General features: G+C 32.1%; 1 protein-coding gene across 3 annotated transcripts in view; it reads left to right on the forward strand.

The window, feature by feature from the left end:
• Positions 1–18106, forward strand: part of SPPL2A (signal peptide peptidase like 2A) — a 61655-nt gene that overhangs the window by 31184 nt on the left and 12365 nt on the right. For 2 of the 3 annotated variants that reach the window (XM_074234683.1, XM_074234685.1), the window contains exons 6-12: positions 7102–7250; positions 9579–9675; positions 9963–10064; positions 12175–12256; positions 12838–12912; positions 17701–17757; positions 17977–18030. In XM_074234683.1, coding sequence (XP_074090784.1) covers positions 7102–7250; positions 9579–9675; positions 9963–10064; positions 12175–12256; positions 12838–12912; positions 17701–17757; positions 17977–18030 — 616 coding nt within the window. The remainder of the gene's footprint in view (positions 1–7101; positions 7251–9578; positions 9676–9962; positions 10065–12174; positions 12257–12837; positions 12913–17700; positions 17758–17976; positions 18031–18106) is intronic. The other variant, XM_074234684.1, reaches the window with a different exon arrangement.

The following is an 18106-nucleotide window of genomic DNA, read 5'->3' on the forward strand; positions in this document are numbered from 1 at the left end:
ATGATAATAATACTGGAACCAAAGTGACAGAACTCTTAGCCAACATCTCCTGAACATATTACGTTTCCCTAAAATTTTAAGAACCTTTTTTATTGGATATTGTTATATCAAAAACTCATAATATCCAAGATATTTCAAATGAAAAACTTTTTAAAAGAAAGACATTAAAACCATGTGGAAAAAGTATGAAGTACATATCATTTTCATTACCCTTTTGGCTTCTGGAGTTGGCTCAGAGATGCTTTCAGTTACTCTACAGAAGATGAGCTTGCAGCCCAATATTTTTATTCGATTACCACCCTCCAAAAAAGTTATTTTATTCATCTGTGCAATGATTCATAGAAAATGAAATATAAAATAACAACAGTATAATGCCTTATACCTAGACCTTTTCTATTTTCTGTCAAAAGCAAACAAAAAACCAAGAAGACTGTGATATGACCTTTAAATTTTGTACACAACTTTGCATACCTCATCTTATTTAAGCTTTGTAACAACCCTGTGTAGTACACCTACCACAGTTATTATCTCTCATTTTGAATTAGGAAGCTTAGGCCGATGCACTCATGGTAATACAGCTAGTAAATGTTTAAGGCTGAATTGTACTTCTGTCATATGTTTAAAATACATTTGGATTTACTTAGGTAAATATATATCCTCTGGATCATCATTTAAGATACCCTTTTTGCATTTGTTCAGAGATCTGTGAATACTTAAAATTGATTCAAATTAAAAGGAATATCTTAAGAGAACAAAAGAAAGGTACTAGTAAAACGAATTTAAATATTGATTTGGAAAGAATGTTTTAGTCACATGTTCCAATGTACATTTGAGTGATTTTCACTTCTTATCTTGGAAAAAAAATCATTATGTAAAAGAAATGGAAATTTTAAATACTTGAGGACAAAAATATTTATTCATGGCATGTAACATAATATTCATATAGCAAAACATTTGGGGATGTTACTTTGGCAATGCTTTATTATCTTGACTTTAAAATATTATTCATCCAGTTTTAGATTTTATAAATTCCACAGTAATCCAGTTGTCTTATTTTGTTTATGAAGAAAACTTGATATCAGCCAGCCTTCTTTTTCTAGGCTATTTTGAGAAAATGTTTGAAATAATTATTTTTTCTAGTGAGATTATTGCTCCATGAATTTTAATGTACACTTATTTTTAGTCACTTTCAAAATCACTTTCTTTTTTTTTCCTCTGTCTCAGAAACATACTAGAATATGTCACACATGAAGTTACTCATAACATTAAATTTTTGGCTTTTGAACTGAATGCAGATTAACTTCTCAAGAAGTTATTCAGAATAAATTTAATCACAAAGAATATTAAGATACATAATTGTCAAAATCCTTCAAAAGGAATACAGTGTCATTTTTTCAGGTATACAGGTCACAAGTCACTTTATAAATCTGTTGGGAGAAAATGTCCTTTTATAGTGTGGTCACAAATAGGTTTTATAGATTTTTAGATTTAGGGAAGGAGAAAAGAGGATCTAGGGGAAAAAAAAGAAAGTAATGTGCAAAAATATGAGTGTACCTGAAGCAAGGAGAGGTAGACACTGGCAAAGTGATATTCATTAAACACAGATCTGACCATATCACATAACCAGTCAGTAATTTATAGCTTCTCCCTATTATCTCTAGGAGCAAATGCATACCTATGTTTGGCATTTAAAAGCCTTCAAATTTCATATCCTGCCTTTTCAATCTTCAAATACTCTGAAGTCCAGTCAACTGGACTTGTTCTTCCACGTGACTTCTATTTTCATTGTGTGCCTTTACTTAGATTAGATTAGATCACTAGGACAATACACCATGATCAGGTAGAATATATACCAAATAGGCAGGGATGGTTCAATATTAGGAAAACATTTATCATAATTGAACATATCAATAACAAAACCAACAGAAATCATGATTATCTCAGTAGATTCTGAAAAGCAAAATACAGCGTCCATTCCTATTAAAAACACCAGATTTTAGAAATAGTTTTCCTAAAATAATGAGCATCTATCTAAAAATCATCAACAAAAATTTTATGTAATGGGATAAACTAGGAGCACTTTCCAATAAGATCAGGAGTGAAATAATGATGCCCATTATCATTACTACTTTGCAATATAGTATTAGAAATGCTAGCTTTAGCAATAAAAGAAAAAAAAAGAAAATTGAAGTAATTAGAATTGGCAGTGAAGAAGCAAAACTTTTACTCTTTTTTAGAGAAATACAATGGTATACTTAGAGAACCCTAAAAAAATCAACTAAAAAACTATTTGAAACAAAACTTCAGCAGAGCAGGATATAAAATAGACCCCCATAAATCATTAGCATTTCTATATATATAAGCAACAAAGCCCAAGAGCAAGAGATGGAAAAAGAAATTCCATTTAAAGAATTGGTATACAATTTAAAATATTTGAGAATCTACCTCCCAAGACAAACTATATGAGCACAATTACAAAATACTTTTCACACAAATAAAGGTAGATCTAAACAACTGGAAAAACAACAGTTGTTCATGGTTAGGCTGAACTAACATAATAAAAATGACATTTCTATCCAAATAAAATTACTTATTCAGTGCCATGCCAATAAAACTACCAAAAACTATTTTACAGAACTAAAAATATAGTAACATAATTCATCTGGAGCAGCAAAAAGTCAAGAATCTCAAAAGAATTGATGAAAAAGAATGCAAAGCAAAGTGGCTTAGATGTACCAGATATAAAACTAAGCTATAAAAGGGCAGTCATCAAAACTGCTTGGTACTGGTTAAGAAATAAGAGTAATGGACCAGTGGATTAGATTAGTTACAAAAGAAATAGTATTAAATATAATACTTCATAATATGTTATGAACTCAAATATTCCCTCCTACCCAACTCAGATTTAATAGTTGTCTCCCTAAAGTGCTAAGTTAAATATATTTCCTATGTAATTATTTACCTCAAAAGGTCACCATGAGGTGATTTGTGAATTGAAAGTCCTATGTAAATGTGACATTAATAATGACATTATTGTCATTAATAATGACAAATAAATGACATTAGTAATAGCTGAGAATTAGGAAAGTTCTGAGCTCAAGCCCCACCTTTGACACATTTTAACTGTGATCCTCAGCAAGTCACTTACCTTCTTGGTACTCTAGGCAGTTCTTTAAGACTAATTTGCTCATCTTCACTGGTAGAGGGAGTTTCCTTTCCAGAGATTCCCCACATTAATGAAATTATAAATCTCTCTAAAAGAAAAGTACAATTGATCTTCTTTATCCTTAACTTTTTAAAGAATACACTAGAGGCACAGCAGATAGAGCACTAGCCCTGGAGACAGGAGGATCTGAATTCACATCCAGCCTCAGGCACTTAATAATTTCCTAGCTGTGTTACCCTTGGGCAAGTCACTTAACTCCATAGCCTTGCAAAAACAAAAACAAAAAAAGAATATACTGCAGGTTACTGCAAAGTGGACCCCTTGTAAAGGTAACAGTCTACAGACATTTTCATTTTCAAAATTATTGGTTAGACTGTTTTTTTCCTGTTTTTCTTTTAGTCTTTAGTATTTCTCTTCTTGATATTTCCCTCTTAGACAGCTTCTCTCCCTTTAGTGGACCAAGCCTGCTTCTTGCTTTCTTGGGTGGGACTTTAAAAGTATTCTTAATTAGTCATGTTCTATCCCTTCTAGCATCTCAAATAGTGGAGTTCTGCCAAAAAATATTTTTGAAAGTATATTTGTTGTCTTACCTTGTACAACAAGCATAATTTGGTGATTTTTTTTTCATTTTCTCTTGTCTTGCATTGTCCTAAATTTATCACTTACTGCTGAACAGTTTTATTGTTTTTTTAAAATTTTTTACTTTTAAGTATTTGGAATAGCTAAAAGATGAATTAAAATGTATTGTTTTCTAAGTTCATCTCTTGTGATAGTTCTTTTGTACAGTGCCCAAAATAGCCTGAAAGAGGTCATGAACAAATCTCAAACCTCCTTTTTCAGAATAATGAGGTGATAAGATTTGCTCTGCAGGAGCCATATTTGAACAATAGAAAAAGTCATTATAAAGTTAGCACTGAACAATTAGTCTAGGCTTTCTCCATAATAATTGCAGAGATACTAGATGTTAGTAATTTTTTTTCAATCATTCAGGATATTGTGTGGCATGACAGTCTTCATTCTGAACCTTGGCTCATAGAAGTTTGAACTAAATGGAAACTGAAAGTAGATTTAGGTGGTTGTTGTTTAAAATCTTCATATGAATTCATATTGCTGTGTTTAAGCTGTTTTATTATGAAGTCTAATTCTTTTCCTATTTTCCCACAAATAAACACACAAACCTTAATTGAAGATTCTGGTTGGTCATGTTCCAGTTGATCAGTTTTAACATATTCTGTTTTGACATGTTTAAAAATTCTCTTTGTTGATATGGTTAGTGACAGATAAATATCTGCCAATATAGGATAGTATTTTTTTGTAAAAAATATTTGATTATAAATTAATTTATGTCAATACATTAAAGAATTAGGATTTTTTTTCTGTCTTGGGATGCCTTCTGTGAACAAAAACTACCACCCTTCTCTAATTTGTATTCTTAGAGAAGTTGCTATATGATTTGCCTATGGTCATAGGCTAGTAAATGTCAGAGATGGTATTTTAACCAGTTTTTTTGATTCCCAAATTCAGAAACTATCCACTTTGTCATACTGCAACTCTAGTTCATTTATTAAGTTTCAAAATATGTTTCATTTGTTGAGAAAGTAGGAGAAATGGTATATTTGATTTCAGCATTGTCTTTTGAGGTCTTGACTTTTTTCAACTAGATACAATTTTCAAACGTACAAATTCATTATTATTAGTTAAGGGCAGAAGAGACATAAGATATAAGATATAAGAATAAGATATAAGATAAGATATACATAAGATATAAGAATCATTATAGATCCTTCAAGTATTTGTGTGAACATAAGCAAAAAAAAATTTTTTTCTTAAGTTTCTTGTATACAAGAATACTCTGAAGATATTGCGGGTTTGGTTCCAGACTATCACAATAAAGCAAATATCACAATAAAACAAGTCACAAATTTTTTTATTTTTTCAGACCATCTAAATGTTAGTTTATACTATATTGTGGTAATTTTATAATATTAAATGTGCAGTGTTATGTCTAAAAAAAGTACGTCTTAATTAAAATACTTGATTGCAAAAATAAAAACTAATGCTAACCTTCATCTGAGCTTTCAGCAAGTCATAATATTTTTGCTGGTGGAGGTTTTGCCTTAATGTTTATGGCTGCTGGTTGATCAAGGTGGTGATGGCTGTGGCAGTTGGGTTTTTTTTTTTTTTGAGAGAACAATGAAACCTGCCACATCAATTGACTCTTCCTTTCACAAAAGATTTCTCTGTAGCATGCAATGCTATTTCCTTTCAAACCCTGCCACTGTGTTATCAGCTAAGTTTATTTAATATTCTTCCACGTTTTTGTACCTCAGGGAATAGGGAGACTGGAAGAGAGGGAAAGATACAGAGTAATAGCTGGTCAGTGGAGCAGAAAGAACATTTATTGATTTAAGTTTACCATCTTATGGACATGATTTGTAGCACTCCAAAATAATTACAGTAGTAATATCAATTATCACTGATCACAGATCACTATAACATATGTAGTAATAATAATAATATAAAAATTTGAAGTATTATGAGAATTTCCAAAATGTGACAGAGCTATGATGCTGTTGCAAAAATGGCACCAGTAGACATGTTTGGCACAAGGTTGCCATAAACCTTCATTCTGTGGGGGGGTTTTTTAAGTGTACTATCTACACTAAAATGAAACAGAATAAACTGAACTATGTCTACATTTTTGTGAAGGAAGGACATAAGGGCAATTAAGAAAGAGGAAAAAACTGAAGACTTTAATTTTGAGTCTTAAAAATATCAAGTTAACTGACTAATTACCTGGGTCATACCCACAAATAAGTCTTGGGTTTAACAGAGCTCATATTTGAAAAATCTAATTCTTAATGAGAAGGTGGGCTTTATTTTCCCACAGTCTTACTTATAATTATGGATTAAGAATGGTAGACAGTTTGGTTGAATCTTTTGGACTTTGATGACTACAGACACTGAAATGACACATCTGTAATTAAAGTTGCAACATTACAGAATGTAGCATAACTACGTCATTTTTTTAAAGTTTATAATCCTTTGGTCTAGTGATCATCATTACAAAGTATTAGACTTATTTTAAATTAAATCAATTCCTCAGTATTCATTCAATCTCTTGTTCAGAAACTGAAATAAAAATTTAGAAGCCCTACATAGACTATAATGGAAGCAGTTCTTACTCTTTATTGGACAATTTAGAATCTAAGGAAGAGACTGAAGAGAAGAAAATTTACATATTGCTATTAAAATAACTCTTAAGGAGGACACTAATGGAGGGGAAAGGAAATATTCTATAGAAAAGGTCAAGTTTTTATGTTATTTCTTTGATTAACAATAATTTTAACATTTCAAGTCAAGACATTTTAAACCTAATCTGTGTCATAAATATTGTCAATTTTTCAGATACAAAAGTTTATCTCAAATGATATTTAAAAATGGACCCAATATTGTATTTCAAATGGTGGAATTTTAGTTAGTTTTGGTTAATTTCCTTTTATGATATCCTTGGAATCTTATCCCTAAATTTCTCTTTATAAGTAAAGATAAAATGACTATTTGGGAATTTATCTGAACTTGCTTGAATTAATTTTAATTTTTATTCCAAATACCCTTATATGTTAATAGATTGTCCTTTCTCTACCAGAACTTTCTACAGTCCTGTTCCTCTTTTATCCCTTATCCCTTCTATTCCTTACCCACCTCCTTCTGATGTCTTCAGGGTTTGTTCTGAGCAAAATTATAATGGAGATGATAGTTATTTTCACAGTCTACCATCTGCTCAGCAGAATGTGTTCTCTACTGGTGAAAGTGTTCTCACACCAGGAATTCCCTATACTGAGGAAGTCATAAATTCTTCACATATTTGTGTACAATATTGACAAAATTTACAAGAACAAGATTGACTGAACCTCTAATGTATATTTGTGCAGGGAGGACATGAAAGCAATGACAAACACTGAAGAAAGAGAAACAAAAAAGAAGGAAGATTCTTTAACTTTTACTCCACTAACAGTTATAATATTTGTGGTTGGCTGTTGTGTTATAATGATCTTACTTTATTTCTTCTACAAGTGGCTAGGTAAGAAAGTAACTTTATTATATATTTTTTCTTTTGATATATATTACTCTTAACTCACTTCCATGAACTTCCTCTTTTCTTTTAATTAAGATGTAGTTATTATGAAAACTTGGATGACTGATTAGGTAATTTACTTCTTAATGAGCAACCAAAATTTTAAGTTCTTCCTCCCTTGTTAGTTTAGATGATACCTTATAATCTCAATAAGAGAATTCATTCTTGGCAAGGCAGAAATACTTGCTGTGGTATAACTAATTTTTCTTCTCTGTAGACAAAACATAATTGTACAGTTTCTAAAACAGTTGTTTTATGTTTTTTTGATGCATCAACAAGAAGGATCACAAATATAATACCTACCTCAAAAGTGCAGTTCATTTATTTCTGAGTTAAAATACTGTTAGTATTGTCTAAAATTTATTTTAAAAATAACTTTCCCAAGATATCAACATTTTATCATTAATTTAGACCCTCTAGGCCAGAGGACAGGATCAGATCATATCAGAATATAATCAAGAATAACCCATTGGACTAAAGGTAGCCTGAACTTTTTTGTTCTCTGAGGGCAGAAGTGAAAGCTAGAATATTCCTCTTTCCAGCATGGCATGCTTTTGTAGTAGTTCAATGACCAGAGTGTACTATAGTAGAAAAGGAAACTAGGAAAAGAGGAACATTAATGTAAATCACCCAAAAAACTTGTAAAGCCACTGTTCAAAGAATGTTATAGAATTTTTATTATATTCACTATGTTGATCCATTCCTTTTTTTTTCCTGGCCCTCATCTCTCACATAAACTATTATACTTGTCTCCCTGTCTTTTTTTTTCTCTTCCTAAACCATCCTTTTACACAGCTACCAAAGTAACTTCATATAGATCTGATTACCCTACTCTCCAGTTCCAGTGGCTCATCATTGCTTATTAAAATACAAACTCCTTAACCTGGCAATCTACAGTATGATTTCAACCTACCTTTCTCCTTATTTGACACTACTCCTATTAAGATGGTCTGTATCCCAAACTAGTTTACTGAACTGTTTCTTGATTTCACCTTTCCATCTATGTTCATTTGTAGACATCATCCTCCTCCCCTTCCTAATCAATTCCTCTGCTTCAAACATACCTTCACCCTTAAGTTAGTCTTTCCACATCTCTATTTAAATTCTTCTTTTCAGGCCAGGTATCATGCCCTCAATCAAGGCTTTGATCTCTCCACTCATCTTGAGCTAAAACTTTCCCCTTCTACCTCAGATTTCTCATAAATCTAACCTCTCATATGCCAGTATTACAGTTATTTGTATACCATCTCATCCACATCTTAGAATTATTTCCTATACCTAATAGAATGTATTGCATACAGTAAGCATTTAATATTACTGTTCAATCACCGTAATTTTGCTTTTTACTGGCTTTAGATTTTTTGCTTGTCCTCCTCTCTTAAATAATAAAGTGGCCTCACAGGTTCACTGAAACTTCAAAATGCCTATATAGTAAAATTGATCATCCTTTTAAATTATTGAGAGATGAAAAAAAAGAAAACTTAATCTTTTAAGCTTAGTAATTTTTATCCTAAAATTTTAATTAATAATTTTAAATAAAAATACATATGTATTAAACATTGATAACTACATTAGAATTTTTTTGTTTGTTTTGGTTTTTTTAGGATTTTGCAAGGGAAATGGGGTTAAGTGGCTTGCCCAAGGCCACACAGCTAGGTAATTATTAAGTGTCTGAGCCCAGATTTGAACCCAGGTACTCCTGACTCCAGGCCGGTGCTTTATCCACTGTGCCACCTAGCTGCCCTGATTTTTTTTGTTTGTTTTGTTTTTTAGGATAGATTAGAACTTTTAAGAGAAGTTCTTTATTACATGGAAATTATCATAGAATGGATCAAGTTATATCATATAAACTATATATAAACTTCTGGAAATAATTTATATAATATTGACAGATTTATTAGTTATGCATTATTTTGTATCTGAAACAGGTAGAATAAAGGAGTTCATTTTCCCCCCTTCTTAAAACAAAATATTCTTGAACTTAATTAACTTGATTATGATTATGTTAGCTTAAATTTTAAAATAAGTTGTTTTTAGCAACTACTGGCTTCCAGGCAACGTTCATTCCTTTTACAGACCTGTAAATAAGCATACAGGGGAAAACACCATCACATTGCAGTCTAGCCAGTCTAATTGAATGTTCTTTGAGCATCTATTTAGGATAGCTTTTAAAAACAAATCAGTTGAAATATGATGTTTGTACAGAAATTTTATGCCACCTAACAACACTTTGCTGACATTTTCTTCTGTTTTCATTAAATATTTCTCTTTTAGTTTATGTTATGATATCAATTTTCTGCTTGGCATCTTCAATGAGTTTATACAACTGCCTTGCACCACTGATTAGGAAGATACCATGTGGACAATGCAGGTATGAATTTTTTCTAGACAGCTATAGAATGTTGCTGTTAGCTAATTAATCTATATGCAAAAAAATGTGGAAATGTCAAAATATTATACAGTTTAAACATTGTATTACCAATTTCTTTATTAAAAAGGAAACTAGTGGTTATTGCAGCTAACTAGTTGTTTTTGTATTTATTTTTAGCTCTGTTTTGACCCTACCTAATTCCTCCCATCCCCCCCCAAAAAAATCTATTTTCTCTCTAAATTCTCTCCCTTTGTTGTTTTTTTTTTGTTGTTGTTTGTTTGTTTTAGGATTGTATGTGGCAGCAAAAGCTTTGAAGTGAGACTTCTCTTTCTTGCAGTATTTTGCATATCTCTGGCTGTTGTTTGGGCTGTATTTCGAAATGATGACAGGTAGGAAATCAGTTTTTACTGTTTTATAAATTAGAGACAAATTGTTACACATTTCACTCAATCATCTCCTTGGCTGAGAAATTTATGACTTTTATCCTAGAATATCATGGTCTTTAAGAATGAACTTTCAGGTTAGCAAAAAATGCAGTTCTCAAAATGACTGTTGTAGATTCAAATATACAAAACATTTGAAACTGTAATTTTTATGTTTATATGTAGGCTTAAAAGTAAAGAATATAAAGATCATTTTATGAATTATTAACATTATTGAAGTTGATAAAATTTGCATCTTAATTTTAGAATAAATGCTCTGGTTAGATTATGTTTAGGAAAGTTTTTTTTACAATTATGCAATTTTTTTAAAAAACAAATTTAGCATTATTTCATCTTTTTCTCATCACTGTGACCAATATTCTATCTAGCATGTTATTGTTTCAGTTTATATAGAAAATATAGTTTTTTAATTATTTTTTAACAAAGGTAACAATTATAAAATCATAAATTTAGAGCTTGAAGGGACCTTAGAGATCAACAAATATAAGCTACTCCTTTTATAGATTAGGTACCTGAAATCTAGAGCATTTAAGTGACTTGTCCAGAGACATACAGTTAACATCTAAATCAGCATTTGAACCCATGCCTTCCAGATTCTAAGTCCAACACTCTACTGAATCAAGGTACTTCAATTGTCCCATCACAGGAATTTAATACCAAACTCCTTTTTCCTTTTCTTTCTTTGCTGATTTCACATATTCCCACAGCCCATGGTGGTGGGAGTGGATAGGTGGCGCAGTAGATAGAGCACCAGCCCTGGAGTCAGGAGGACCTGAGTTCAAATGTGACCTCAGACACTTAATAATTACCTAGCTGTTTGACATTGTGCAAGTACCCCATTGCCTTAAATAAATAAAACTTTTTTTTAAGGATTAAGAAACAACACCATGAACATGATTTTCCAATACTCTTAATTCTTCTGAGTTAATTTCATTGCTAGACATTTCTATCTATGTCCTTGCCTGGTACCTTAAGTTTAACATGGTCAAAGTGATTCATTTCCACCTGAAAACCTACCATTTCCTTTAAATTCTCTATTTATACTGATGGTACTAGTCACCTTTGAGAAATCTTTAAATTATCCTTGACTTGTTCTGGTCATTTAATTTAGATTCAACTTCTAAAATCTCATACTTGTTCCTTCTTTTCAATACAACTGTAATCATTCTAGGTCAGGAATTCACTACCATCTTTGTTTAACATAATTATTATACTATCTTGAATAGTCTTTTTGCCACCTGTCTCTCTTGTTTCCAATATAACCTTCATATGACTGCCAGAATAATTTTCAAATCACGTTACTTCTCAAAACCAAAGCCTTCACTAAAGTCCCTTACAGTAGTATACAATTCTTTCAGCTATTTGGCTTCAGTCTACTATTCCAGACTTATCTCACATTACTTCCTTTCACAATTCTACATCCCCATCAAATCAGAATGCACGTGCATTCCCTAATTCTCTCCTTACTTTCTCTAACTCTGTGGTTATTCACATGACTAGACTGTACTTCCCTCACAACAGTCTCCTGAATACTGAGATCCATTCATTTTTCTCAAGTTCTAACTCAAATATGTTCTTTTTTTTTTTTTTTTTTTTTTTAATTTTTGCAAGGCAATGGGGTTAAGTGGCTTACTCAAGGCCATACAGCTAGGTAATTATTATGTGTCTGAGACCGGATTTGAACTCAGGTACTCCTGACTCCAGGGCCGGTACTCTATCCACTGTGCCACCTAGCCGCCCCTCAAATACATTCTTCTTGAAGCCTTTCCCATATCTGTCTTCCCTTTCCCTTGAAAGAGATCCTTCTTCTCCAAACTTCCCTTGTATTCTAAAGATTTATGTAGATACCTTATTTCTCCTCTTAAATTATGAATTTCCTGAGGACATGGTCTAGTTTTTAGTTCATCTGTTTCTCCCAACCATTTTACCCATTGTACTAGGTGCTTAATGTTTATTGCATTGATTTGGTTAGGCATGTTATTAATTGTGACTTTTTTATTTTGTGAGGATCCATTTTAAAATAATTTCAAATAAAAAAATTAATGTCTTATTTCAGATGGGCCTGGATTTTACAAGATCTCTTGGGAATGGCTTTCTGTCTGAATCTAATTAAAACATTGAAATTACCCAATTTCAAGGTAGAGTATATTGTTGCCCTGTCCAGAGTACACTCATTATGTCCATAAATAATAAGAATGAATCATATGTGTAAAAGTGTATTGTGGTTACAAAGTGCTTTCTGTGTATTATCTCATTAGACCCTTACAACAGCCCCATGAAGTAGGTAATGTAAAGGATTTACATTTTTTCTACTTTACATTTGTGGACACTGAGGCCCTTAACAGTAAAGTGACTTCACCAAACTTTGTGAGTTGAGGGGACCTGTGCCTTGACCTAGGTCTTCTTACTCTTAGTCCATCATTCTTCCTGCCACTCCATGCTGCCTATTTGAATGATAATATACCTAATAAGAATGGAGAAATTTAAAAAAAAAAAAAAAGGATTTTACTCTGAATCATTGATACTCAAAAGAATTGAAAATGTTAAAAAGAAAATTAGAATCTTTTTTATCCTCATGGTTAAAACTAGAAATTGTAATAGTGTGAGAGTTGGGGGGTTTTTTAATAGGTATACAGATATATAATTGACTCAAAATACTATCAACCCTTTCTTAGGATGTGGAAAGTTTCATCTCTAATCCTTTTTTTTTCTTTGACAGGCTTGTGTAATACTTCTAGTACTCCTTCTCATCTATGATGTATTTTTTGTTTTCATAACACCATTCATCACAAAGGTATGTTAATATCTCTGAAATTAATGCATAATATTCCAAGAAATAGACATTCAGTTCATTAGATTGTTCATACTTGGGAATTTTACCATGAAACTGAAATATTTTAAGGATTCTGTTGAAGTTAAAACAAGTTAATGTATTTTTAATGCATTCTTAACTAAAAAATTGCCTCTAGTTTGAGATACTTATAGAAATGGTGCTGACTCCCACCCTTTATTTCTTCATCCCTCATTCTGCAACTTAAGAAGCTTTATCAATCTTTACCAGATCACTCCTATTTTGTTTACTCCTTACTCATCTTTTCTCTATCTGTATTTCTTTGTCCTGACTTTCTAAGTCATATGATTTTCCTTTCCTAACTCATTTTTTTCCTATCCATACCAAGTCTGATTTTCTAAACATACCTCATCCCACCAGTTATTTCCTTCTTTCCCAGTGATCTCTTAATTTATGATGAAAGCCTTTATTACATTTAACATATAGTCTAATTCTAGGGATATGTCCTTGTGGTGATGAATTATAGAGAAAACTCTCTATTGAATTGAAAAATTTTATTTTGAACTTATCACCAACCCATAATATTTTACTATCATCTTTCACATTTATAAATGCCACAGTAATGAGGGTAAGTATATGAATGGAAAAAAAATAACACTTATATAACATTGTATGGTTCATGAAAAACATACATTATTTAATTTGATCTTCAAATAGCCCCCTGAAATGGTAAGTGCAGATATGACTAAAAGTGAAGTAACTTGCCTAGAGTTTCAATAGCTGAGGCTCACTTGACCTACAAAGGCATGAAATTAGTGCTATGACTTGCAATAAAAATTTTTAGCAACATTTTTATCTTCTAGAACAAAATATAAGCCCCAACTCTTTTCAAGCTAAGTTTACATCACTTTGCATGCTTTTAAAAGAAGCAGCAAACTCATTTCTTCAAATACCATTATTATGACAGATTCCAAATAGCAAAGCTATTTCAGTGTCCAGTATATTCAATATATTTCAATATTGACATTATTTGATTGTTGAAATTCAGTATTGAAATATTCAACATATAGTAATAGGGCTTTAATTGAATCTTTAAAAGAGAAATATAGCAAACAAAAACTTCAGTACTATTCTATATGGGAATATCCTATTTTTTTGTCCCTTGTTAATTCAGTGTGTGAGAGAGAGAATGAGAGAGAAATGAAGCAAAGTATGCAAGAGAGAGTTGACCTGGAACTGAACTTTTACTTTTATTATAACTCTTATAGTTAGAATAAGAATTATCCTTTAGGTACCATCACTTGTAGCTCAGTCATATCAACCTTTCTGTGAGAAACACTTCCCTACCACATACCAAATCAAAGTAGAAACAGAGGGATTTATGGATTTAGAAACCTATAATCATATGTCCTGAGGGGGAAAGACTTATATAGCTATTCCCTCTTCTTTCCACTGTGTTTGAAGAAATTTTTGCTTTCTTGTTCCATTCTTATCTGCAGGAGGCTAGAAATGTTTACTGGCAATAAATTCATTACAATAAAATTGCAAGGCAACAAAAAAGTTATTGCTATTAAAGGTTTCTATATTGGGATTAAATATACACTCCTAGGCTGTTGAAATCACCTCATTACATAGCCGTTCATTTAACCTCAGATCATTTCATTCCTAACTTTTCCCATTTTTGCTGTTACGTGTAGAAGGTTTGAACCTTGGAAGTGCTACATCTTAATCCATGATCCTAATAGATTAATAGGAGGTAGGCAAGTAGGTATAGAAGTAGGAATATAAGATTGCATGTATTTAGAGCATGTGAAAGTGTTAATGATCTTAATTTGGGGGTGTCAAGAATTCATTTGCAAATGAATCACACTCAACTCTCCATTAAATGGAAATTCAATCATGATGTGGAAATATGACTTAAGAAATAACCTTGGTGTCTATTTATTTTGTCACCTCCTTTAATTTCATCACATAATAGCTAATCAACAAGCTTTATTAAATTTATATATATATAAATTTATTTATTAAATACTATCTTCTAGATAGTAAATTATAGGATTATAAAGAAAAGCAGAAACAGCTTTTAATCTCAAGGAACTCATCTCTTAATTAATGAGAAAACATGTAAATAACTAGGTGAATGTATGGACTTATAGAGAAAGGCAGAACTGGAAAAGAATTCCTACAGAAGATGAGGTTTGAACTGAGTCTTGACAGAAACCAAGAAAACTAAAAGAGGAAGATAGGAAGAACATTCCAGGAATAGGAAAGAGTCATTGCAAAAGCAGGCAGTTGGAAGATGGAATGTCATGTGCACATGCAAATAGATTACAGTAGCTAGATTATAGAATATGTAGAGGAGAGTAAGAGATAAGACTGGATGGATAAGAAGTCAGATTCTAAAGGACTTTAAATGCCACATAGAAGACTTTATATTTAATCCACTAGAGTTTTTGAGCAGATGAGTAACATGGTCAGACCTGCGCTTTAGATGGCAGCTGAATGAAGATGAATTAGAGTAGGGAAAGTGCTGAGATAGGAAAACCATTTAGTAGGCTTTTGCAATCATATGAGAGAATCGGAGTGGTAGGATCTACTGAAAAACTTAGCAGTGGAGTTATTTAAGTGGAACTATGCATATAGTAGATTAGTCATTTTAACTGGATAGACTGAGATGGTTGGATTGAAGTAAGGTAAAAAGGAAGACAAAAAAGACGTATTAGGAGGCTCTGGTCAAGGCAAATTAGTATATACTACTACTGTTATATGGTAACTATAGGAATAGGGAGGAAGGGTACAGATTTCAGAAGTGATATGTAGGTAGAATGATACAAAATGCAAACTAATTAGTTGTGAGAGGTAAAGGAGATAAGAGAATCAAAGATTATACCAAAGATGTAGGAGACTCAGTAAACTGAGGTGCTCCTGACTGAAATAGTGAAGTAATAGCTAGGAGCAAGTTTCAAAAAGAAAATAGACTCAATTTTAACAGACTGATTTTTGAGGTACTAATGAGATTTCCAGGCAGAGAAGTCTTGTAGGAGTTGGAAGTCAGTTGAGTTTTAGATTTGGATCTGAACGGTCATGTTGTCTAACTCATTCTATTTTTTTTTAAGGTTTTGGCAAGGCAATGGGGTTAAGTGGCTTGCCCAAGGCCACACAGCTAGGTAATTATTAAGTGTCTGAGGCCAGATTTGAACTCAGGTACTCCTGACTCCAGGACTGGTGCTCTATCCACTGCACCACCTAGCCGCCCCTAACTCATTCATTTTTACATATTGTGAAACAGACCCAAAAATATGAATTGATTTACTCAGTAACTTGTGTAAGTTATTATATATATGTAGCAGAGCTAGGTTTCAAAATGAGGATAGAAGGAGAGAATGGGTGACAATGCAAAGAACTTTTGATGTTTGAGGAGTTTTGAATATCCTTGGTTTTTTTAAAATAAGTTTTTATTGATATTTTGTTTTATGTTACCATAGTATCCCATGTATTCCTCTTCCCCAATCTCCCAGAGAACTATCCCATATGATATAGTATTTTTTTTTTAAGAAAACAAAGCCCTTAGCTTTCTTAAAGAAGTAAGTTAAGCTGTGCTCTTCCTGTAGAAGGACAGAGCCATGGACACTACAGCTGGTAATTTCATTGCTCCTGCCACTGTACTCTGCTCAGAAACAAACAAAAAAAAACCTTTAGAATACACAGTTTGGGGGTAGCTAGGTGGCGCATTGGATAGAGCACCAGCTCTGGAATCAGGAAGACCTGAGTTCAAATCCGACCTCAGACACTTAATAATTACCTAGCTGCGTGGCCTTGGCCTAGTCATTTAACCCCATTGCCTTGCAAAAACCAGGGTAAACAAAGAATACACAGTTTGTCACCTCCCTCACCCAGGAAACAAAATTAAGGGGGACCTCTTAGTCTGTCGTAACATTTTCTTTAATACCATCAGTTGTTTTTTTTGTAAATACCTGTTTACCTTCATAACCAATTTTGCTTTGAGATCTGTATCCCATGGCATCCTCAATTTGGTGATTGAGAAGTATTTGCCAGCTACATATCAGACTCTTAACTCCAGGAACTATTTATAAAAAAGTTGATTTTGCTCCTCCCTGTGTCCCACCTTATATTTCCCTCTGATAGAAGCTTTGGACAAAAAAAAAAAATGGGAAGTGAATGCTAATCCCCCTGAGGAGTGTGGAAAGGAACATAAATTAAGATGAGATAGAACTTTTCCAGTTTCTTTTGGGCTTTTTCTTCATTCAGTAAATATAGTGACTCTTTGTTATGTGTAATATGTAGTATTTAATGTTTAAAAAGTCATTTAATTATTTTGCAGTATAGTTTCATTATTAAACAATAAGTGTTATGCTTTTCAGAGAACCATAACTACCCATACTCAAATAAATCATGAAATCTATTAGCTGAATATGAAAGATTTATAATTATCATTATTCATGTAGATAATGAAGAGTTGACTGTGAATATCAGAATCATAAGTTAGTACAGAACAGTACTTTGGTTTACTTTGCTAAATTGTGTGCATTTTTTATTATGTCAGTCACAGATGTCTTATCAACACTATTGTAAACAAGTATGCTAGATTTTTTTATTTGTATTAATTGGCTATATTCTTCATGAATATTGATTTGAGAAAAAAACATTTTGTGCTAATTATTCATTTAGCAAATATTAACCAGATAGAAGCCTTGTCCATAATAATTTTTAAATACTGGCAAATTGTTAAATCATTTAGAGGGCACAACTTTGTTCTTTTCCATTGAATAGAATGGAGAAAGTATCATGATCGAAGTTGCAGCTGGACCTTTTGGAAGCAATGAAAAGGTAGGAATATGTTACACAGAAATACATATTCATAGTGAGTGTGTGTGCACAAATAATTTTGCTGCATTTCCATATTGTCTGCAATTAATAATTTTGTCTTCTCATTTAATGCAATGAGCATGTAGTACATATTAAGCTATAATTTTTTTCTTACAAAATATAGCCACTTTTTAGTCATTTAAAATTATTAAATACCTATTGACTTGGGTTTCATCCTAGAATGGTGGAAACTTGGTGGAAGCCACTGCTCAGCCCTCAGCTCCCCATGAGAAAGTAAGGATTGTATTTCAGATATGTTCACTGGACTTTAAATCACACCCTCTGAGACAAGATTCTTCTTTGGGGGAAA

This window comes from Macrotis lagotis, chromosome 4 (genome assembly GCF_037893015.1).
Source record: "Macrotis lagotis isolate mMagLag1 chromosome 4, bilby.v1.9.chrom.fasta, whole genome shotgun sequence".
In the NCBI taxonomy this organism is placed as follows: Eukaryota; Metazoa; Chordata; class Mammalia; order Peramelemorphia; family Peramelidae; genus Macrotis; species Macrotis lagotis.